A 25,942-nucleotide genomic window follows, 5' to 3' on the forward strand; every position below is an offset into this window, starting at 1 on the left:
AACTGGACCAAATCAGTTGCGTTCCCATAAACACCAGTGACATTACAATTTGATATGGAATACCCGTTGCACTGGACAACGGAACCGGTCAGGTACTTAGGGATTCAGCTCCATACGGACCCGGACGTTTTAGTGCGGGAAAATTACGGGGTCGCATTTACGAAGTTGGTCGAGGATGTGGATGCATGGTGCAAGCTACCATTGTCCTTAATGGGAAGGATTGCCATCATGAAGATGGTGGTATTACCTAGATTCCTGTTCCTGTTTAATAATATCCCAGTAGTCCTATCCAAGGCCTTTTTCAAAAGCCTCACTCAAGTTCTTGTTAAACTCGCATGGGGCGGTAAACAGCCCAGAGTCCAGTGGAAAGTTTTAATGCTCCCTTATGAGATGGGAGGCTAGGTGCACCTGACATGGAAAGATATTACAGAGTCGCCCAGGCGGCTCACCTACATATACGTGGATACACAGGAAATCGGATATTCCCCACGTGATCCTTGAGCGTTTGTTTGCAGACCCTACCCCTTTACCAACCACTGTGTTTTATCCGGCTGACCGCAGTATTGGTAAACTGGACTCGATTAAGACCACGAATCACGCGTGCCATGCGCTTCTACGGCAAAAGGACTGTGTGCTGCTATACTCCCCACTTATGCCGATAGAATGGGCGGTGTGGCTTGCCCCACTGAAAGAGAAAGGAATCACTTGTGCACTGAATAAACTGGGCATCGCAAAGATGGAGGACCTATTTCTAGACGGGGTAGTAAAAACCTGGGAGCAGATTCTCTCCTCTGATGTTGAGACCACGCTATTACTACGCTTTCAGTTTCACAGGGTGCGCAGTGCGCTATTAGAACTATTGGGCGCGGATCTGGCAGAGCCGCTGGAGATCCCGGAACTCACTTACGTGATTAAAACGGCGGCTCCTCACAAGTTGATCACAAACTTATTTAAGATAGGAGTTCAACAAAAGGAACAGCATCCCTCAAAAGCTAGGATAGAGTGGCAGCGCGATTTACAAATGCAGATAGATGACAAAATGTGGAAATACTGATGTACAAATACGAGGAAGCTGTTGCATAACGGAAGGCATAGGCTGATCCATTTCAAATATTTGCAGCGTGTCTATTACACGCTAGAGAGACTGCATAGATATGGGCTTCGACAATCTGCAGAATGTTAACGTTGCCATGCACAGGAGGCAGATTTCATGCATATGGCGTGGAGCTGTCCAGGTGTTAATAAATTTTGGAAAGAAGTGTTTTTGGAAAGGAGTATGAGATAGAGATGCCGGCTAACCCTGCACTGGCACTGCTGGGTTACTCCAAGCCTCTTCCAGTTGCACTGAGACGTCTGGCGGATATAGATTTGTTAATAGCCAGGCGGGTGGTTGCTGTATGTTGGATGAGGGGTCCGTTGCCAACTAAGAGGAGGTGGGCAAGAGATCTGCTGTATTGCTGCACACAGTCTGAAACTTACTGTGAACTGCTTCCACCTAAGAGCCCGCCCAAGAATTTCTGGAGTCTGTATCGGACATATTTGCACACAGGGGATAGTGAGGAGACAACACAGGGTGAGGCGAGTGATGGACAGGAATCGCACATTGGGGTCCGGGAGGAGACAGCACAGGGTGAGGCATGTAACGGCAAGGAAATGATGGAGGAGGGGACTGGGCGGACATACAGGGGCATTTAACTGAACTAAAGAGGTATAGTGAGCAGGTGGGAACCTCTGTAAGTAGGGAGGGTGGGGGTCGGGAGCCTTGATCTAACCACTTGTTTATGCAGGGACGTAGAACTGTAGAGAGAGCTGAGATATGTTGACTTGATTGTTTTAAAAGAGCAGAACACAGAATGGGTGTAGGTTGCTCCATGGGATGAGATAGGTAGGGCGGTAAGTTAGTCTATTTCCATGATGATGGGACGGGAAGGAGAGTAGCTGGCGAGTTAGGGTGGGGGGGTTGTTGGGGTTAGAACTTGTATTTTTACGCACAAGGAACTGTTTTAGACCTGCATTTCAGTGCGTTATGCACAGCAATCATTGACAAGATACTAAATACTTACACGCAAGGAGGGCAAGACAGGTTCAGAACAGCGGAGCTGTAGATAAAATGGAGATTTTTGCGTTACATATTATTTGATTGCCGCCGGACCTCTGGGGTGGCGGCTAATTGGCTGTGTATAGTGTGACCAGATGATGCAGTCTTGCTGCCTATGATTTGCTGCCAGCCTCCGGGTTGTAGGCTACATGCTGTGTGCTAGGTTTAGTAGGTAAATAAAGGTTTTTGAAAAAAAAAGGGAAGGGCATTCCTTCTAAGTTTGGCAGAATTCCTCCCTGGAAGGACCACCCTCTTGCTGCCAATGGGTCAGTTCAGGTAATTCCCCCAGTTCGGCCACCTGCTCCCCTGTAGGTTCCAGGGCATCCCCCTCAGGTTCTGCTTCTTCCTGGACAGTGGGAACGGCGGGGGTTGGTTTCACACGCCCTCTGCCTCTTCCTCTCCTAGCAGGTCCCTGGGCATTTCTTCCAGGCTCCAGTTCTGCTGAATCACCCCTACTGGCTGCCATAGCATGTGTGGTCACATTGATCCACGCAGGCAAGCACAACATCTCCAAATGAGTTCTGTGCTCTACATCCTTCCATGGAGAACTCTCCAGGTCATTACCTAATAGACAGTCTACAAGTAAGGCATCACTGACAACAACTTCCAAAAGACCAAAGACTCCCCCCCCCATTAAAAGGGAACACGTGCCAACTTGCAGAGGCGCACTCTACTGTCAGCTGCCACCACAGGACGGAGTACATTGGGCATGATCTGCTCTTCAGACACCGACTGACACCTCACAGATGTCACGCTGGCCCCGGTGTCTCTCAGAGCCTCTATTTCCTTCCCATTGATGGTCACCTTCTGCCTGTATTTCTTAGTGTTAGGGGGCAGCAAGGTTTCCTGGACCATCTCTTTGTCTCCTAAAGAGACAAGGGTCATCACTGCTAATCCCTCCTCCCCACTGGAAATCAAATCCTCTCCCAAAGCTACACTGGCTAGCCCTGGGGCTGGAGCACCAGTGGGTGCTGGGGGTTTGTTGGGACATTTAGGGGCAATGTGTCCCACTTATCTACATGCATAGCAAGTAGGCTGAGTTCTGTTGTCCTGTTTGCCCTTAGGGGGCCAGGACTTCTTAGGCTTGGGGGTTTGGGACTCTTTCTCCTGGGAACTATTTTGGGGCCCTTTAGAGAACTCCTTACGGTTACCCTTGTCCTCCCCACCCTTCTGCTGGGGACCCTGTCCACCCTTGGCTGGGGTACTTACCACCCCTCTGTGGACCCTGGTGCTAGTCCAGCGGTCCGCCTCCTTAGCAAGCTCACTGGGATCAGTTAACTTGCTATCTAAAAGATGCTGGCGCAGCTGGAACACATAGACTACTCAAGTGCTCCCAACTAATCAAGTGACACAACCCCACATAATCAGTTACCTTGCTGCCCTTTATCCAACCTTCCAGTGCATGCGTGTAAAAACTCACACACTCCACCCAGGTACTAGAATCAAGTTTCTTGAAGTTCCTAAACTTCTGGCGGTACTGTTCTGGAGTAAGTCCATACCTGAGGCATAAGGCCTCCTTCATAGCGGGGTAGGTTAAGGTACCTGCTGCTTCTAACGGTGCCAAGACATCCGTCCCAGAGGCCTCAAAATGCTTCCACAAACCTGCCCCCAAACTCTTCTCAAGGCACTTCATTCATCTTCAAGGCAAGCTCATAGGATCTAAACCATGCATAGATATCCTCACCCCTCTGATAATTCTGCACCAAATCTTTTGGTATGTACACCTTACCCGCCTGCACTGGCTGTGCGCTGCCACCATTGGAACTGGACTCTGCTTGTTTAGATCTGAGATCCAGCTCCCTCAGACTCAACTCATGGGCCCACTGGAGTTTCTTTTCCTCCAAAGCGAGAGCGTTCCTGCTCTCCTCCGCCCTTTTCTCAGTGTCAAGGCGTAACTTCCTCTGCTTGAGCCTTGAGTTTAAAAAGCTCTAACTCATGGGCCCTTCCCCTCTGATTCTCCTCCAGCTCCTCTGGAGAAAAGCCCCTACTGGAGTGGGCGCTGCCAGCCCTAGAAGCTGGCCTATTCACGGGTGAATCATGGGATCCAAACCCATTCTCCTGCGCATCCCCCTCTCCAGTAACATCTTCTGGATCAGCTTGTTTGGCCTCCCACTAAGGCCCTTAAAGCTTTTTGTAGCTCTTCCTTATTTGAGCTACCCCTCATGGGACATCCAAGCTTTTTGCAGAATTGTTTCAAGAGCTCCTTCTTGTCGTGCTTCAACATCCTGCGCATGCTTCGGAAGATCTTCTGGTGGATCCCCACGGAGACCAGGAAGACCGTCACCCAGGCCCTCGTCACCAGCCGACTGGACTACGGCAACGCACTCTACGCCGGAACCACCGCCAAGACCCAGAAGAGACTCCAGCGCATCCAGAACGCCTCAGCCAGACTCATCCTCGACATCCCACGACACAGCCACATCTCCGGACACCTAAGAGACCTGCACTGGCTCCCGGTCAACAAGAGAATCACCTTCCGTCTCCTTACCCACGCACACAAAGCTCTCCACGATCAAGGCCCGAGCTACCTCAACAACCGCATCAACTTCTACGCTCCCAAACGCCACCTCCGATCTGCCAGCCTCGCCCTCGCCGCCGTCCCACGCATCCGTAGAGCCACCACAGGAGGAAGGTCCTTCTCCTACCTGGCCGCCAAGACCTGGAACTCCCTCCCGGCCGACCTGCGCCTGACCCAAGACCACCTCTCCTTCAGGAAGAAGCTCAAGACCTGGCTGTTCGAGCAGTAGCGGCACACCCCCCCCCCCCCCCCCAAGCGCCTTGAGACCCCACGGGTAGGTAGTGCGCTCTACAAATATTTTGATTGATTGATTGAGCAAATCGTGAATCTCGAACTCCAATTCCACCTCTTCACCTACTTCCTTCTGAGACATGATGCTTTCTATGCTTTACGAAGTGATCTGCGCTAAACTAGACTAGTGGTGTACACAAAATCACTGTAGGACAAGTGCAAATACCAGTTAAAATCCTCACCGCTATCCAACAATGTTAGAACTGGGGGTCTCTAGTTGGCAGAGGTAAGTACCTTTGACCAAATAGGGACCCCTACTTCTAGTCAGGGTAGAGAGATACACACTGTAGATAACCCCTGCTCACCCCCTGGGTAGCTTGGCACGAGCAGACAGGCTTATCCCCAAGGCAATGTGTAAGGTAGTTGCACTTAACACACACAATAACTTCAGTATACACCACAGACTGACACCACACAGGTCGGGTTGGGCTGGTGACGCGGCGGACAGCGCTACAAAAGGCGCCTGTGGCAAGGAGCCGGTAATTTCTGACATTACACGCACTCTCCCCCTCCTGAGGCGGAAGCCGGGAGGTCCTCTATCTATCCCTTGCTTTTAATAGCCGTTTTTACTTGCACAGTATTTGTTGGAACTTTGTTTGAACACCTGAGTAAAAGGTGTGCTCAGACCCTCTGATACCTCCTACGCCTAGTAGCGCTTTGGATTCATTCTTTCTCACCCCCTCCCTGTAGCTCCGGTCCTGCTCTCGGCTGAGTGTTGACGCCGAGGGCAGGGAGTCGGTTTTGACGGCCATCTTGGGTCGGGTTGGGCTGGTGACGCGGCGGACAGCGCTACAAAAGGCGCCTGTGGCAAGGAGCCGGTAATTTCTGACATTACACGCACTCTCCCCCTCCTGAGGCGGAAGCCGGGAGGTCCTCTATCTATCCCTTGCTTTTAATAGCTGTTTTTACTTGCACAGTATTTGTTGGAACTTTGTTTGAACACCTGAGTAAAAGGTGTGCTCAGACCCTCTGATACCTCCTGCGCTTAGTAGCGCTTTGGATTCATTCTTTCTCACCCCCTCCCTGTAGCTCCGGTCCTGCTCTCGGCTGAGTGTTGACGCCGAGGGCAGGGAGCCGGTTTTGGCGGCCATCTTGGGTCGGGTTGGGCTGGTGACGCGGCGGACAGCGCTATAAAAGCAGTCAGTGATGGCTCCGCGCAGCGGACGCGATCAGCGGACGCGCCGGACCTGCGCCGGAGTCGTGCCAGAGTCCTGCCCGTCTGCGCCCGTCCGCGCACGACCGGGCTCAGGGCTTAGGGACTCTGGCACACGTTCCTGCTATACTTCAGCAGATCTCCTAGCACTGAAATCTGACAGGTATACCCTATCCCCTATCATATGTGCCGCTCTTAAGGAAAATAACATCCTGCATATTCCTAGCTGTAAGAACTTCAGTCTTATACCCCCTCTAAAGCTAGCTACCCTTAATACCAGGTCTTTGCAGAAACACCACCAGGAAATTTTCACCCTTCTACAGGACGAGACTATTGATATCCTGACACTCACCGAAACCTGGCTGAGTGATACCTCTTCCCCGGATATCAGCGCCGCCCTTCCTAGCGGGTATGATATGATCTGGCATAATCGACCAGAGGGGGCCCGAGGCAGTTTACGGTAACCAAAATCCTATCGGAGACCATAAACGCCATCGATTTACTAGGGATAAAAATCATTATGAACAACTCCTGTCTTATTATCTTAACAGTGTATTGACCACCCCAAAGTACCTCTATGTTCAACGACCTCTTTTTTCCTATAATATCAGACTTATGCACACGTTACAAAAACATCTTGGTAACTGGTGACTTTAATGTCCACTGGGATAAAAGTGATCAAGATCCATTAGTCCAGAAATTACAGACCACCATGACCGCTCTTGGATTAGCACAACTAGTGGAAGCTCCAACCCACATAAAAGGCCATATTTTAGATCTCATCTGGTCCTCTATGCCAAAGGCGGTCATCACAAGCATTACACCCTGTATCTGGTCGGATCATCACCTAATCTTGTATGACATACCGCAAAATAATTCCCAGACTAAACCCCCTTTAAAAACTAAAAAAGTGCGCCAATGGAAAAAAGTGAATTCCGATACTTTGACCAAAGTTCTGCCCAAATACAAACAGAAATCCATAATTCCTTCAGATGGTACTGACCTTGACTTAAAGTATGATACGATAATAACTACCCTTAGGCAATCAATTGATGAGTTAGCCCCCGAAAAGACACAAAAAGTGAAGGGTGCAGAGAAAGGAGCCCCTTGGTTCACCCAAAGTCTACGCGACCAGAAAAGAAAGCTCTGCTATCTCGAAAGACGTTGGAGGAAATCCAAAAAGGATATCGATAGGGAATCATATAGAACATCGTTTCAAATATATAAAAAGCTCATTGTATCAGCTAAGAAGGACTATTACGAGACACGCATAAATAACGCTACAAACATCCAGAGAGAAACCTTCCAAATCCTGAAAGAGCTAAGTAAGAAGGAGGAAAAGGCAGACATACTGATTGACTGTGATACCTTTCAAGGATATTTCCTTGAAAAAGTAGCGACCATCTTGTCTGATATCAAGAAGGACAATCCAGTCATACACACCGAACCACTGCCTCCTTTAAACTCCTCAATCCCTATCTTCACCAGATTCCCCGAAATCGACCCTACCACCCTGAGACTACTAGTAGCATCCACCAAGTCAGGCTCCCCCGCCGATCCCTGCCCGCCCGACATTTTTCGACTAGCAATTCCGATTCTAGAGGATCAGATCTTAGACCTCCTAAACACCTCACTAGCTACTGGATCATTACCAACTACCTTTAAAGAAGCACGCGTCAGACCCCTGATAAAAAAGCCTGGGGCAGATCCAACCAGCCTGAAGAATTATAGGCCAATCTCCCAGCTGCCATTTCTATCAAAAGTACTAGAACAGCACGTGTTAAAATCCCTATCATCCCTCCTGGAATCTCACCCCCTTCTCCAGGAGCGGCAAGCTGGTTTTCGTGCCCACCATAGCACGGAACTAGTAATGCTGTCTGTACTAGATGAGCTCAGATGCATGGCTGACAGTAAAAAGCCAAGCGCCCTTATATTACTAGATCTTTCAGCGCCGTTTGATACTGTCAGCCATGCACTGCTCCTGGACAGACTAGCCAGGTCCGGGATAGGAGAGCAAGCCCTCAAATGGTTAACAGCCTTCTTATCAGGGAGGACTCAGAGGATCCAGCTAGCAGATCAGGTCTCCGATGTGGGCACCTTAGTTTGTGGAGTCCCGCAGGGGTCTGCGCTCTCTCCGCTCTTATTTAATCTTTACTTACAGCCATTGATAGAGGCCCTGGCAAACATGAACTGTAAAGTTTTTAACTATGCCAATGATACTCAGCTGCTGCTGAGTATCGACAACACATCATCGGCTCAGTCCATGGCCCAAGATATATTACGATTTACACTAAACTGGATGTCATCCAATTTATCGAAAATCAATCCAGACAAAACGGAAGTCCTCGTAGTTTCAACCTCCACCTCCCCCTGGAATGATTTGTTTTGGCCATAAGAACTCGGACCTACCCCAAAAGGTGGCAGTCTGGGAGTCGGCCGGTGTTGAGTGCGGTGAGGGTGGCGGCGGAGTACGTCAGGCGGGTCGGTCGGGCTCTTCGGGGGCCAGGGGTCCTGGCGCTGGTCGCGATCCGGTCGCGGACGGGCGCAGACGGGCTTACCTTTGGCGCGCCTTCGGCGCACAATCGGCGCACCCGCTGCGCGTGACCGCTGCGCGTTCGCACGGTCGCCATTTAAGGCGAAGTGCGCGGGTGGGCGCAGCAGCTGGGAGGCGGGAGCGGGGAGGGTTACAGAAGGCAAAAAGGGGCGGGGACAAGCGGCGGTGGCGGGAAGGGAGGGCGGGGGGCGTCGAGGTAGGCGGACAACCAGGAAGGAGGGCAACACGGAACAGAAATTGAAATACAGTACAAGCAGGCAGAAATGCACGAAAAAACGGGGAAAAACAAGTTTAGCCCAAACAAGCACAAAGAGCAGTCAAAACAAGGAAAAACCACTCGCAGCGGCGGCAGCCGGCAAAACGAGGCAGCAGCGAGGCAGAGGGCGGCAAGGGGCACACGCAGCAGCTGGTGGCCGTGCGGCGCGGGGGTGTCCCACACGTGACACCACACAACAGAAGAAATTACAATTTTTCAACAATTAAAATCGAAGCGAGTACCTCCAGCTCCCGGCTTCCGCCTCAGGACTGGGTCAAAGGTTTTCTGCAAGCCGCTCGTGGTCAGCGGATTAAGTACTGAAGGCAGGGGGCGTGGCCAAAAAGGGGGCGGAGTCAGCGCGCACGCCTGGACTGATGGCGGCCGCTGTGAATGAGCGAGGTGAGGCGCTGCAGCTATTATGATCAGCTGTGCACTGAGGGAAGTTAGAGCGCTGGGGTGTGCGTTGGTTTAAAAGCAGATTAACGTGACACCACACAACAGAAGAAATTACAATTTTTCAACAATTAAAATCGAAGCGAGTACCTCCAGCTCCCGGCTTCCACCTCAGGACTGGGTCAAAGGTTTTCATAGTTCAAAAGCTAATAAATCCCCAGTTTTACATAGAACCAAAGTCATTGAATGTCTCAGTACAATGAACCTGAAATGTATCATAGTTAACCCAACATCCCAGGTCACAGAAGAAGGAAGCATGCACATGTTGGGGATCTAAAAGTGTATGTGGAACCCAACATCCCAGGTCACAGAAGAAGGAAGCATGCACATGTTGGGGATCTAAAAGTGTATGTGGAACCCAACATCCCAGGTCACAGAAGAAGGAAGCATGCACATGTTGGGGATCTAAAAGTGTAAGTGGAATACAAAAGTATAAAGGGGTGTGAATTTCAAACCTGAAGAAAAATACAGAAAACTTCAAAAGACATGTAAATGAGGTTCGGATGTCTGACTTAAGTGTAAAAAAACATGAATGTCATAAAAATATACTGAAAAGGGACAGAAAATGACAATGTCAAAAGAGATCTAGGTTTAAAACGAAAGGAAAATGAACAGGACTAGGTAGGGAACAAAGAGCCACAGCATGCAAGCTATAAAGGGTTTCATTGTAAACATAAAGGAAAAGGGGACACTGAGGGTGCCGGGTGGGGTGGTATGGTGGGGAGATATTACAGCTGCCAAAATAGAGGAAATGAAACGGAACGACAAACAAGAACAATAAATAGGGGGAGTAGAGGAACTGCTTTAATCAATGTATGTGCCAGGATGGAGCTTGTGCCCAACTTGATTGCCCTAAATAGTCTCAACAGCAAGAGAGGGTTTTGGCTACAGAGGGCAGTGGACTCCCCAATATTGGGAACCAATCCGCTGGAAATAGACTACCAAATCCAGCACAAACTCATTGTCAGAGACCAGCAGAAAATGGATGTACAATCTCCACCATTCATCCTCTTTTGGGGTTACTAGAAACTCTTGAGTGGAGTCAGAGAGGATGTCTTTACAGGGAAGGATGGAAAGTCTTCGGGTAGAATGTTTTGCTGCCTCATTGACAGTGAGGGTGCCTCATACAAAATGCACTTTTCAGAGTCGTATGACTCTTTCTTGACACCTCTCTTTAGCCAAGAAATCTAGTCTCTACTGCAGGAATTAGGCACACAGACTGTGCATGCATACAAGGTATCCCCCATTGATCTTATATCAATGGTAGTAAACAAAGTACAGGCGCAGACAACATGACTTGTCACCAAAAATAAAGTAGAGAGGTTATTTGCGGCAGCTACTGGGAACAGCCAGTAACAAGATGCACATGATTCGAAGCTGTAGCCCTGTAGGATAAAATACCAGAGAGGATTGAAGAGAGTCAAAAACAGTAAAAAGCTAGAGACAGATAGGTTTGTGGACAATTAACCGTAGCTTACCAGACTTGCTTCTGACCTCCACACATACCACTATGCACAAGAAACGCATGGCCAAGTGCTCTGTACATTTGTAAAGGTGTCAGCATTTTCTTGCAGTTTTTTCTAACTCTGTCCTCGTGGAGGAACAAAGAGTGGGCATTATATGACCCGGTGACGTCACCCTGGTGGTGGTGCTGGTGAGAAAATAATGCTGTCCTCCTCACCCACTACCTGCGCCGGATAGCTATGGAAAAGTTTCCGGATCGAACCTGGCACCTAGATATATTCAACAGGTAAGGAATCATCTGCTGGTGGAAGTAGACATCAAAAATACAAGTACCTTAAAAATACATATAATATAACAACACTCAGTTTACTTTGCAAAGCTATATGGAAAATGTATATAAAATAGTGCTTTTTTCATATCCACATTATAAACAGTGATTTTCCCCAAAGCTTTTGGAATGTTTCATACAGAATATTTATCAGATGAAGTCTCAAGGCCAATATAATAAGTTACAAAACTGTGCACCAACACACATCTGGCAAATAAATAAAAAAAACAATATACATTTCAATCTTACCACAGCAAACCGGTGTCCAAAACTTATCCACTCCTTCTCTATCAGAACTTCAAAGCCTTTGATAGTTCGGTAGTAGCTGTCCAACATAAGCATAGCCAGGGATGTGAGTTGCGCTGTCCGATCCCAACCATCACTGCAATGTATCACAACCGAGGTTTTACCAGACTCTACTTTATCAGCAATTCTCACAGCTCCAGCAAGCAGCATCTGCAGTCAAAAGAAACCACGTATACATTTGTGCATTCTGTAAAGCAGAATAAACAGTTTAAATATCCTTAGGTTATGGTGCTTTAATTTCTAAATTACATTTTGACATTAGAGTCTGAACATCATGTTGATTATAAGATTGCACACTAGGCACTTGTATTTGGATGCAATGCCAAGGGTGATTTAGTAGAACGGTCTCAAAGCAACAGAATAGGTTAGGCATTATTGGTCTTCCAGATAGAGATAGGCAGCTGACTTCATACTAAGCTTTTGCAAGGATCTTCAATTGGCTTCAAAGTGTATGTCATGTGCTTTTATGAGACGAAAGTGCACTATCGTAGAGACTGGAGGTCTTTGGAGCTGTTTTTCTCTCAGCGATCTTGCCAAAGGTTGTAGGACCATGCTAATGACCTCGAGTCTGATTTACAAAGGGATTCAGTGACAGCCATTCCAATTTTACTAATGTATTAACCCCATTGTGGGATTCGTAAAACCTTTTCTAAATCACAAAGCGGAGTTAGAAAAACATACTGAATTGCAATTTGGAAGGGGAGTGTTTAAGGCATTCCTTCCAAATTGCGAGTCAATAAAGTATTTATCAATGTTTTGCGACTGCAATTCTGGTCACAAACCACTAATCTGTTACAGAATCCAAAAATAGGGTGAAAACTGCATCAAAAAGGGGAGAGGGTCAACTTGCGACTCTTATTCATTTGGGAATCAATAAGACATCTTCAGGGGGTGTAGGAAGTGGTACATAGGACCTCTGCATGGTTTCACTGATGTTTTCAAAAATAGCATTTTCCTTATAAAGCAGCTTTAAATCGTTTTGGAAAGCAATCATAAGGATGGTGATATGCTATGATATGCTGTACCTTGAAGGTCACAATTCCTGTTACGGAGCCAATCACAAGCAATTACAAATAGCGACCTAAGTAATTAATTAATATCAATTAGCTAGGTACTTGTGTGACCCCCCCCCACCCCATGATTCAGTAGTTTGTGAACTGAACTATTTGTACACAGGTTGGTCAGCGCAATCAGACTGCATTCACAAAATTTGTGACCACTTTTTGCGAGTGTAATCTTTGTACATCAGGCCCCTGGTTACATATTTGTTAGCTTTACCAGCTGGGTACCCTGATAAATGCAGTGATTGTGGGTACTGAACTTTACCTGTTTCGGTGCTTGACTGTCTTTGGAGTTTGCACACAGCTTTGAGCATGTTTTTCGCTCACTCAGTGTAGTTTTCAAATTACGCCAGGATTTTCCTATTGAAATCTGCGAGGGGAAAACATAATTGGAGTGCGAGCTTCAAGCACAACTGATAACCTGAATCAGAGTTTACGAGCTACTCTTCATGACAATCCAAGTGTGGTCAGCATAGGGCCAACTGTTATCCAGGATCTCACTAAGTAAAGTCAGAGATATTCTGCTCTCGGTGTGTCTCTATTGTTGGTGGATGGAATCCGGGTCTTTGATGTTCTGTGATTTAAGACCAGAGGGCAGTTTAGGGTGTTAGTGGGTATGTGCAACATAAGGACCCTCAAAGTACAGGGACCGGCTTACTGTCAATGTCTTCATTGTTCAGGACCTCATTCTGAGTAGCTAGTCCCCGATAAACCAGTAGTAGCCAGCCACTAAGCACTCAATGGGATTTATGTAATGTATTCGTAGTTCAAGTATTCTTTGTCTAGAAACCCACTACAAGCCCATTATTTGCTTGTTTATACAAAGCAAGGAGGGACTGTGTTGTATTCTTGAATATGATTCAAGAATATGTACATGTATATATATACCTGTAGCTTTAAATGTCTTGCATCTTTCAATGCTAGTCTAAGATTCCATAGACCAGCTGTTCCATGGCTTAACTGTAGTCTGTGATAGATCTTGATTGCCTGCAGTGTGTGTCCTGCTTGATCTTTGTACTCTTCAATAAACATATATCTTATTTATTATAATCCTCTTTATTATTGGATTACAACAATTGGCGACGATGGAACACATCAATGCTTAGCTAAGAAGAGGAGTACAGAGGGTATTATTTATTTAGGACTGTATTTTTAAGAAGAAGAGCTGATTTGAGAACCCATGAGCGTACAAGATAAAATGATCAGTGTGACTACTGGTCAAAGAAGATCTTGATTATGAGGAATTCTTAAAAAATGGTGAAGACGATCTTGGATGATGAGAGGAGTAAATCTTAATTACAAAGATTTTGAAGTGGTTGGATAAATTACCAAGAGGAAGTCCTGATTACGAGGAATTCTGGTTTGATAAATTACCAAGAGGAAGTCCTGATTACGAAGAATTCTCAAAAGGTACTGTTATTTTGGGGTACTTATAAGTCTTAGTCAGCGTTTGAATTATATGCTGGGTCAAATTTCCTTTATTCAAGGCAATTACACTCCTGCAGGTCTAGTGTAATATCGCTATTGTTGTCAGTAAAGTCGTTATATTTGTAACAAAGAAGAAACGAAAAATTGTCACTTGCACACCATTTAAAACGAGAGACATGAAGATTGTCATTTGTGCATCATTTAAATGAGTCAGCGCAACGTTAGTACCTGCATATCTCGAGCGTCTTCTTGAGGTAATCCCTGTGACGTGTGTTTGGATTCTTCGGATGTAACAGGACAGTGACGCACTCTACAACTACGAATGACGTGAGTGAAGCGTACAGTGTCATTGGCGTCACAACGTGAAATATGCGTAGATGTCATTAGAAGCCATTTTGTGTGTAACCTAGCAACAACACCACTTTGGGGAAACGATCCCATCACGGTGAAGAAAGGAAGAGAAATATAAAAAAAATAAAAAAACCTTTTGGCACAACGATTGTTTGCGACATAAGAGGACTATTTTACAAAGTATTTGGGACATTGAAATTACAAGGTATTTGGGATATTAGAATCGGAAGACGAAGGATAGACAATCGATTATATTGAAATTCTACAGTGACTTTTTAACTTTTATGATTATTACAAGACAATATCTATTTTACAGGAACTCAATGACCACATATCTACTTTGCTAATTTACTCTATGGCACAGATACAATGTTATTATGTGTTTGTTGTTTGTTATAGCAATTCGTCAGACATTATTTCTAGTATTATATTATTATAGTGTTATTTTTTTTTATCACTCTAATATGGAAGGCACTACTGTTGTTCCACCTCCATTATTTCTTCAACAAGCAGGTGAACCTCCAATAGAGTGGGATGAGTGGATAGAGATTTTTAAGAATTATATTATACCTCTAGATGGGAAAAGCTTTAGTGCAGAAAGAAAGAAAGCACTGTTATTAAGTACGTTAGGAAAAGAGGGACAACATGCTTTTAGGTTCCTACCAGTAGGGGTAGATAGTGAGGGAAGAGTAATTAGCAAGGAGTATAATGAGGCAAAAGCTAGACTTAAAAAACAGTATGCCAAAGAAGTGAATATAGCAATGTGTAGACACAAGTTCTATACACAACCACAGAAGACTGATGAGACAATTGATCTGTTTGTCACGAGGCTTCGTGTGTTATCTCTAAATTGTCGTTTTGGAACTATGAGAGATGAAATGATAAGGGACCAGTTGATAGTACAGTGTTGCAACAAGAAAATGCAAGAGAGGTTATGGGCTGTGAAGAATCCCACATTGAGCAATGCAATAGATATAGCTAAGGTTGTAGATCAATCCGAGTGTTGTAAGAAAGAGATGGAGAAGAAGACGAGAACAAACAATGTAACCTGTGTAGTAATACAAGGAGAAGAGGTGGCTGCAATAGGTCAAAACAAGAAAAATGACAATAGTGGTAGGAAAATATTTTCAAGTGGAAGGGCGTGAGGGCCCAATCAAGAACAAATCATGTTTCAAGAGAAAATGTGCACTAGATGTGGCAGTATGTATCATACTGCAGACTACAAGAGATGCTATGCGTTAGACAAACAATGTAAGAAATGTGGTAAGAAGGGCCATTTCTGTAAGATGTGCAAATCGAATAGTAGACAAAAGGTATCTGTTGTCAACGATTTAATGCAGTCAATCCCCAATATGCAAAGTAGAGGGGGTAAACAAAATATTGTGTGTTGATGATGATATTGTATGCGCGAATGATGATAGTAAAGCAATGGCGTATGGAAGAAGAAATAGACCCAAGGCCATGTTCGAAATCAATGGTAAAAAGACAGAGTTGATGGTTGACTCAGGCTCATTTTGGACTATCATTCCACTGTCCACGTTCAAGGAAAATTGGCCAAAAGAAAATCTATTGCCAAAAGATATTAATCCTGGGGGAAGCAGGGTGAGAAAAATGATATCGTAGGTTACATGTCGAGTAGCATAAAATTTCAGGGTAGGGAAGTGGAAGGTAAAGTGTATGTGGCGTATAGCGGTCCACCGATACTGGGTTGGGCACACCAATACGATCTTCATATTATAATTAACCCTAGAGCCAAACAACAAGTAATGGTGGTAGATGAGATAGATACAGAAACAAATGTCAACAGTATGAATAGCCTTTTTTCAGAAAAAATTGTGAATTAAAAGGGTATGTTCATAAAATGATCTTGAAACCTAAAGCCATACCGATGCAGCACAAAGTTAGGAACATACCAATTATAGCTAGGGATAAAGTTAAACGTATGTTGGATGAGATGGTGCGACAAGGGATGATTGAGGCGATTGAAACATCAAGTTGGATTTCTCCAGTAGTTATCACAAGCAAACCTGAAATAGTTTTAGATTCTGTGTGGATTTACGTGCATTGAACCAAAATATAGTTGTGGACAATTTCCCATTACCCAATATCAATGAGCTGGTATTGTTGTTGAAAGGAGGGAAATATTTTTGAAAACTCGATTTACGTAGTGCGTATCATCAGGTCAAATTGCACAACGACTCAAAAAAACTAACAGCGTTTATCACCCCGGAAAGAGTATTGCAATTTACAAGGATGCCGTTTGGCCTGGCATCAGCCGCTGGGGTGTTTCAAAGGATGATCGGATCTGTGTTGCAAGGAATTAAGAATGTGGTATATTTCCAAGACGATGTATTAGTATTTGGAGGGACAAGAGAACAGCATGATGTGGCGTTGAAAGATGTGTTAAACAAATGGAGGATGCTGGTTTGAGACTCAAAAAAGAGAAGTGTAAGTTTGCTGTTGAAGAGGTGGATTATTTGGGCTACACACTATCTGCCAAGGGTGTTAAACCAAGGCGTGACTTGTTGGAAGCCATACAGAAGGCCCCAGCACCAACAGATAAGGACCAATTGAGGTCATTTTTGGGCCTCAGAGTTTTATGCGAAATTTGTACAGAATTTTGCAAAAAAAACTGAAAGAATTAAAATGTTACTCAGGAAAGGCAACAAATATATTTGGTCTAAGGAACAGCAGAATGCCTTTGAACAAATTAAAATGGAGATATGTGAGGCTGACATACTCACACCATTTGACACAAAGCTACGGTCAGTCCTGACTGTTGATGCTAGTGCGGTGGGTATAAGTGCAGTACTTGCACAAGTGCATGTCCATGGTATAAAAACAGTGGCATTCGCCTCAAGATCTTTAACAGTGTCGGAAAGAAATTACTCCGTTATAGAAAAAGAGGCGTTGGCTGCTGCATGGGGGGGTGGAGTACTTCAGGACATACTTGTGGGGTTTTGATTTTACATTGCAAACCGATCATAAACAACTTATCAAAATTCTAAGTACTGGAGGTGCACATAAAACATCAGCACGTTTAGCTAGACTTGCTGCACGACTCCAGGAGTACAGGTACAAGGTAGAATACTTAGCGGAATAGAAGAATTGTCAGGCGGATGCTTTGTCGAGGCTACCTTTGCCATGGGAGGAAGTTGGCAAGATAAGTGTAGAATCTTATCATGGGGAAGGTGCTGTTGCTACGATTGAAGATGTCATGGAAGCATGTGGTGGAGCGATAAGTAAGGACCGATGGAAAGAATGTATGGACAAGGATATGACCTTGAAGGTGGTAAGAGACTTAATTGTGAAAGGGGGAAAAAGAGAAAGTTGTTTTCCCATTGCAGTTAGGCCTTTTATTAAAATTTTGGATGATCTATCTTTTTTTTTTTTTTTTTAATTTTTAAAACCTTTATTATAAAAGAGCACACAGCTATTCAGCCTAACATCCCGGAGGCAAGGCAGCATAGAATCAGGAGGAGAAAAGTGCAAGGTGATTTACATCAGAACATTGCAGGTTGTTTTTTATTATTTTCTTTTTTAAGAAAGAAAACTAAACCAAGAAAAGAAACGCCAAAAGGCGCGTAAGAGTGGCAATGGAGCAACAGAGACGTCAAGGAGTCGGCAAAAGGCAGAGGAGGCCAGGTAGAGAATCGATAAAAAGAATGAATGGTAGGATGGGGAGGGGGGGGGAGGGAAAAGCAGGAGAAGTACAAACAGCATAGAACAGTTGGTGTCACAGGTTACGGTGATAAGTGTTCATCCAGAGGGACAGGTTCCGGCGGCAGGCACACATCGCCCCTGTACGCATTCCATGCCCCCCACACTTTATTCCATGTCTGAGGCCTCCCCCTGGCGACATAGACCGTCTTTTCTCGGAACATGCACCAATCCATGTTGGCTTTCCATTGTACCACCAGTGGGGCTGTAGCTGCACCCCACTTCTGAGCAATATCACGCTTGGCAACCATATTGCCCAATGTCACCCAACGAGTCTGCGCAGTGTTGTGGTCAGACGGTTCCCAAACATTAAGATGATCTATCTTTTGTTGACGATGAGGTGTACATATTGATGAAGGGTGATAACATAATTCCACCAGAGGAGCTTAGGTTTGATGTGTTTAAGTTGGCACATGAGGGCCATCTAGGACAGTCTTTGACTACGAAAAAGGTGAAAGAACACTTTTGGTGGGCTGCTGTTGATCATCAAATTTCGGAATGGGTGGAGAAATGTGTTATATGTGTTGAGGGTGAGAATAGATTAAAGGTAGGAAGTCAATTGGATTTAGGGAAAATTGAAGATTCTGGTTTACCTTGGCACACAGTGTGTTTAGATTTCATTGGTCCGTTGGCAGGTATGGGGAGTGAATGTAGGTTTGGTGTGGTTATGGTAGATGTCATGTCTACATGGTTGATAGTGAAGTTTGCAAGAGAAATAACAACAAGGAGTACTATTAGAATATTATCTGAAGTCTTTGGTGAAGAAGGATTTCCGGAAAAATTAATACTGACAATGATACACAATTGGTATCGAATGAAATTACTCTGTTTTTGAAATCGTGTGGTATTGTGCATGTTAGAACATCTTTATATAACCCACAGGGTAATGGTATTTTGGAAAGGGCCAACCGCATGGTAAAAGGGGCAATACAAATGGTAGTGGCGAGTAGGTCTGAAGTTAGGAAATTGGTGAATGAGTTGGTGTGGGCTTACAGAACGACAGAGAACACAGATACTGGGAAGATTCCGTTTGTGTGCATGAGGGGACTACCAGCACGAAATTAAATCCAGCTTGGTTAAAAAACTGTCTTGGTTTGGCCAATTTGACTAAGGAGAAAGAGGAAGTTGTTTTGAAGAAGTCTAGCATCTTACCTAATGATTGGGTAAAGGTTAAACCGGGAAGGTTGGGTGCTGGGTTTACAAAATTCCGGGGCCCATACAAAGTCAAAAGGAGACATGTAACTTTATACAATGGTGAAAATTGGAACATGAGGAGAGTGGCATTATATAAGAGAGGGAATTTGAAAGACTCAGTTGTGAGTGAGGTAGTGGATGTGGGTCTTAATCCACATCTATTTACAGAGGATCTGGATGTTGATGGCAGTATACCCGGTGTGTCATCTGGCAATATACCTAGTGTGTCATCTGGAGGTGCTGGAGATGGATGTATGAGTTGCGCGAGATCTCAGAGACCAAGAGGTCCTCCTAGATATCTGAATGATTACATATGTGGGGATTCACGAATGTAACTTTAAAGAATGTTAATAGATTTGAGTGTATCAATTATGTATATAGTTTGTATCTTACAGTAATAAAAGAGGAAGATGTGTTGTATTCTTGAATATGATTCAAGAATATGTACATGTATATATATACCTGTAGCTTTTAATGTCTTGTATCTTACAATGCTAGTCTAAGATTCCATAGCACAGCTGTTCCATGGCTTAACTGTAGTCTGTGATAGATCTTGATTACCTGCAGTATGTGTACTGCTTGATCTCTGTACTCTTCAATAAACGTATATCTTATTTATTATAATCCTCTTTATTATTGGATTACAACAGACTGCTGTTTTCCAACTCTACTTGAAAAAGGGCTGAAGGACGGTCAGTTCTCTGTCACTCGCTTTGGATGAACACATGTAAGCATATAGAGCATGTTTCCCCTGAGGGAGCACAGTACTGTGTAATGTTTTCAATGTGTTCTGTTAATAACCGCTTTTTTAATTGACTTGACTATCAATAATGAATTGATATGAACTAAAAATTTTGATAAACAAAAATACAATGTATCGATTTACTCTATGAAGTTTTAGGACTTTTGATCCAGGTTCCATGAACCAACTCGTTAACACATCTAGCATGGGAAAAGACTCTTAGAGGCTTTACTGATTAGAAGTAGTAAACAATTTATTCTGATTTCTTCATTACACAACCAGAAAATAGCCATATATAGTACATGGCCATATAATAATACATCAAAGTTCACTTTATTAAAGCACATTTGCATACATACATGGTGGTATTAAATATGTAGTAACATACTTTGCTACATTGTTACAAACTCAACTTAGTTTCACTGGTATCCAGGCAAAGAATATCATGAAAAAGATGATAAACAGAAATATACTTTACTAATTCGCCAGTCTTATAATGGTATAGAGTTCATATGTCACGCCATTAAAACACAATTCATCTTCGTCTATGTTATATCTTGATATGGTGGCTTAGCAACATGTTCTACATTCCGGCCCAGGCAACCAGAATGTTAAGAGTTCTGGATGATGCCAGCAGAGGAGAGCTGGCAGTTGCTGAGAGGACGTGTCCAGGGGTTGTTTCCATGAACTTAATAAAGTTCCTACTTAAATTAACTTGTCTGTGTCTCTTAAAAGTGGCGACGAGGATGGGATGGATATTCCCTGAGGACAGACTCGATATGCATTGCTGAATGCTGAGCTCAACAACCCCTGGACTACAAAAAGATTCAAACTGTCAAGAGTGCCGTTATGCTGTACAATTGACAGGTCGTTGACAAGGATGCTTGTTGCACCACTATACCAGGAATACGAGTGCCCCACCAGGAATACCTCATTAAAATTGAGGCGCTCACCAAGAAAAGAAAACAAGACTTAAAGGCACATCTAAGGACAAGAGAAGAAGAAACAATGCACCGATCCTACAGATTGGAGTAAGAGTGATGAGACTTGCGAACCGATACTGCGTGTGTGCAAATCTCCCCTTTCTTCACTATTGAATTGAGCGGTATATTTGAAATACTGGGAAAGTTCGATTGAGGTGCGTTGTTATGGTAGAAAAGAAAGCGTACATTTTGGTGAAAGAAGGGTGAATGCTTAACCATGGTGATCAAAGAGTGTGACGGTAGAAAAGAAAGCGTACATCTAGGTGAAAGTAGAGTGAACGCTTAACCAAGGTGATTAAAGAAAGCGTACATCTTGATGAAAGTAGAGTGAACGCTTAACCAAGGAGATTAAAGACTCCGCGGAGTTCCGATTTTCAAGCCCAGTGAACACTGGCTGCATGTACAACTCAGCCCCGAATTGCCATTATTGTTAGAACCAAAGCAAGGTTGCAACCAACATCGCACAACAACTTGTTATCATTCAAATTTAACCCACCAGTTGCCGCTCTTGACTGCCACACTTCTGCTGCTATATTGTTCTAATCCTGTTGGTGCATGTCACTGCAGCCATTCTTCACGGAACGCCCGAGCTCCTTGCTGCCATTCCACTACAGAGACTCGTCAAGGCCGCACTGCATTATGGTAGTCGTCCTGCGTCGTGACGCACCGCCCATCGATTTCCTTCCTGTAACAGCGTGTGGTTGCCATAGCAACCCTATGTAAACACTGCAGCGCGATCACAGAAGTAAAATCCTTCAAAGGACTAAGTGTCACCAGGAATAAATTAAAGAAACTCAGCATCGGAGAGCAAAAGTGAGGATCTTTGCGGACTACATTGCTGAATAGACTTCGGTGACCATTTTAAATTGACTGTTTTTTTATTATCCTGTTTCTTTCAGATACTAGTTGCTCAAACAGCATTACACTACATTAATTTGCATGACTGTTACCATTAAGGTTTTCACTCTTCAGCTAGGATAAGTGACTGTGGAATTTCTGTGAATTGTTCATTTATCTATTCTACTGTGCAGCTAGGGTATTCAGCAGCATGGATACGTCATCTATTACTGCTCCACCTAATATTTTTCCAAAATCCTGGAGAACCCACCTTACCGTGGGAAGACTGGATAGAGTCATTTGAAACTTATTTAGAGGCTATTGGTGGAGAGGATTTTATAGCTTCTCAAAAGGTGGCATTACTTAAGCATAATTTAGGAATAGAAGGAAGGAAAGTTGTAAAAACAGTACCCATGGGGACTAATTATTATTATTATTATTATTATTAAAAGGCTCTTCTATAGCGCAAGGCCACTCGGGAGCATCCCAGCGCTAATAAGAAACAGATAATCATTAAAGAAAATACTAGCGATAATGAGAATAAAGAAGAGAGTGAAGTAACAAGCAAAAAAGAAGATGTAGATGTAAATCTACAGTATGATGAGGTGATTTTCTATGATGAATATGTTGAAGTAGTCAAAGCTCTAGAAGAAAACTATGGCAAAAGGTTAGCATAGTGGTAGAAAGACATACATTTTTCTCACGTTCCCAATTACAAGGAGAATCTGTCGAGCAATATATTTCTATATTGGGAACCCTTGCATCTACATGCAAATTTAGAGATCTTCATGAAGAGATTATAAGGACCAATTCATAAATAGAATTCTAGAAAGACTGCTTGAAATGAAAGACCTGTCCTTGCAGAAAACCATTCAAGTGGCAAGACGAATTGAGAATACTTCTAAAAGGAGCTTTCCAAATTATTAGAATGCCTTTTGGGTTGGCATCCGCCTCAGCAGTTTTCCAAAGAGTAATGTGTAAGTTATTGGCGGGATTACCCAAAGTGTTAGTTTTTCAAGATGATGTATTGGTGTGGGGAACCAATGGTGCTGAACACGATTCTATACTAAAACAAACTTTAGAAATGCAGGTCTTACCGTAGGGGTAAATAATTGCAAATTAAATTTGGTGCCAAACAAATTGGTTATTTAGGACACACTATCTAGAGATGGAGTAAAACCAAAAAAAAAGTTATCAGATGCTACCACCAATGCACCATCACCGTGTGACAAGGAGCAGTTGCGCTTATTTCTGGGCCTTGCAGAATTTTATTCAAAGTTTGTTCAGCATTTTGCTGACAAAGTTCATGTTCTCAGAACTTTAGTGAAAAACTGTGTCAATTTTGAGTGGTCGGATGAATGCCAAAAAGTCTTCATAGCAATTAAAGAACAAATAGTCAAGGCAGTAGCTTTGAAACCTTTCAATCCAGCACACCACAGCGTAATTGTAGTGGACGCCAGCGCTTACGGTCTACGAGCAGTGCTCATGCAAAAACATCTGGGACATTAATGTGTCGTAGCATTTGCATAACGCACCTTCAAGGGTGATGAGGCCACTTTACGGTCATAGAGAAAGAGGCACTTGCATGCTGGTGGGGAGTGAATTATTTCAAAACATACATTTGGGCTACACATTTTGAAATTAGGACGGACCATAACCACTCGTAGAATGGTTCACCACTAAAGGAGCGGCAAAAGCAACCCCCAGAATTGTCAAATGGTTATACAGGTTCCAAGGGTATGACTTTTCACTACAATGTGTGTCAGGCATTCGCAACGTCAATGCTGATTGTCTATCCAGTTTGCCATTGGAATGTGAGGAGGACGATGTTAATTCCAATGATGATTGTGTGGTAGCAAGTGTGACTGAGTTGTGTGATGGGGCCATTTCCATTGAAGAATGGAAAGATGCCATATCTAATGATTTCACTATCAAAGAAGTTATAAGTGAACTGTCCAATCTTTCAGGCCCCAGTTTTGTCCTTAAAAAAAGATTTGGAGAGTTAGTCTGGACATTATGGAAAAGGCGGGCGTCAGTTTGAATCGTACACAGTTGGAGTTAGTTATTGAGGCCGAGAAAGAAGGAATGGGCATGGACTCTCGTGCTGGTATAGAAGGCAGAACCAGAGTCGGAGGTCATTAAAAGGTACCAGGGATTAGACTAGCGTCCGGGGCAGACCCGCCAGTGAAAGTCTGGTGAGAGACCTCTGCAGCTCCGTGGGGAACGAAGATAGACAGAGGGAGCCACAATCGCACGATCATCTGTGCATGGCCTTGACTTGGAGTGGGAGCATGATTTCTGTTTTGACCTTGACCTCTTATATTCAGAGATGTAGTGCTTTGCCTCCGATGTCGTCTTTAGGTGCATAAGGGCACACTTGTTGCATGAATGAGAAGCTTGGCTGAATCTCAAGCAACACAAACCTACCGAATGCGGATACAGTACTGACTTCTGCTTTCTGCAGTCTTGGAACAGCTTGAATCTTGTTTCCCATCACGCGGTTTGAAGAATTTTGGAAGTCCGGACTAGAAAGTTGCAGAAAGCAAGTAACTGACATCAGCGCGTAAGGGCGCAATTTATATGTGGCTCCCATTCGTCACTACTAGGGCAGTACGGATCACAGTGGAGCTGCATGCCACCACCTAGCGGAGTGCAAGAGCACTGCTAATAAAATCTTTGGATCCAGTCTGGCACCTAGGGTTATTCTTAAGATGAAGAATCTGCAGCTATAAGTATACATCAGATGTTTGCCAAATTAGTGTTTTTGCAGTCCCAGTAGGTTCTTAGAACAGTATGTCACTGACACAAATTTAGATTCAGGGTCAAAGTTCATCAAACCAGTCTCCAAGGAATGCAACCACAGATGTACAGAGAATGACTTGGCAGTGAAGGGAAAAAGTATATGTAACATCCATTTTTTCCAACGAATATGGTAAAATACTATAAACCTTACCCTAATAAAGTTTTAACCATTGTTTGGCTGCATGACCTATGTTGGAAATCGATGCGTGTCTAAAGCCTACGCTATTTTTGGCCCGATTCCCATTTACTTGAGAAAGTTTGCTTAAGCAGGTATACAGATACCATACCTTGTATTAGACCAGTGCACCTTGGGTCTGCCCTTAAAACTGAAATATCTCAATTTTCCTCAAAGCAAGGTCAAGTTGGTAGAGTACAGGCAGTACTGCAAGAGGCACCCGATCTGTTTTAATATTAAAAGTGATATATATATATATATATATATATATATACATACACACACACACATGAATAAAACACATTAGCAGTCGCCACCTTGTAGTGAAGGTTCAAATGCACTTTCCTATGAGAATTAATTTATGATTTGTCTATATATGTAGAGAGATCTGCACCAAATTTGGCAATCAGTTAGAAGATTTAGCTAAAGTTATCTGCCTTCCATCTCAGGAATGTCTGCAATGCACAAACACGGTCTGAGGAAGCAACATCAGACACACAAAAGGTGACAGAAGCAATGCTTGCAATTTGTCAAACCACAGTTAATCACAAGAGGTAAGATTCCAACCAATCTCTCATTTGAATACCATGTCACCTCAATTTGGACCAAGTCATATGCAACTCAGCCTCGACTCTGCAGCAATATGAACAATCAAGCTCGAACTATCAGGCCAGTTCCTCCTTGAATTGGAACAAAAGCAACCCAAGACAGGTTTCACCCTGATTAGGGCTTGTCAGTCGTGTTCAGTTATTTCCCCACTTCACTGTTTATATTTCCTCACTCCAGTCTCAGGAATGTCTTAGAAATGTTAGCAGTACACTTCTATGGTCCGAGAAAGTAACCTCAACTTCATTTGTTTTCATGAACATTTGAGAATGGCTTGAACCTGTAGTCTTCGGTCACTCTAGTTCACTAAGACAATCGTTCTATATATATATATCACGCTTATCAAACACAAAATGCACATACCTATGTGCTTGGAATCTTCGCGGTAGGATAAAAAACATTTGTAGCCATGGAACTGTGCACTGGTGTCTCGTAGGCCTCCACTCTTGTGACACAGGTAAAAATGTCTGGTCACGTCATGATTTAAAAAACACAATATGGCGCCACCACAGCACTACATTCGTGAACCAGTGTCAGGGACAGTAGTTCTCTGCGGCTATGGATGGGACTGTATGACATAATATTCAATACAAAAACATTATGATACAAAAACATTGTAAAA

The 25,942-nt window shown here is 44.0% G+C and overlaps 1 protein-coding gene across 12 annotated transcripts in view; it reads right to left on the bottom strand.

The window, feature by feature from the left end:
* MTMR1 (myotubularin related protein 1) overlaps positions 1-25,942 on the bottom strand; it is a 449,026-nt gene that overhangs the window by 115,580 nt on the left and 307,504 nt on the right. For all 12 annotated transcript variants that reach the window (XM_086918594.1, XM_086918596.1, XM_086918593.1 and 9 more), the window contains one exon: positions 11,365-11,571. In XM_086918594.1, coding sequence (XP_086774720.1) covers positions 11,365-11,571 — 207 coding nt within the window. The remainder of the gene's footprint in view (positions 1-11,364; positions 11,572-25,942) is intronic.

Source organism: Lissotriton vulgaris, chromosome 4_1, assembly GCF_964263255.1.
Source record: "Lissotriton vulgaris chromosome 4_1, aLisVul1.2, whole genome shotgun sequence".
In the NCBI taxonomy this organism is placed as follows: Eukaryota; Metazoa; Chordata; class Amphibia; order Caudata; family Salamandridae; genus Lissotriton; species Lissotriton vulgaris.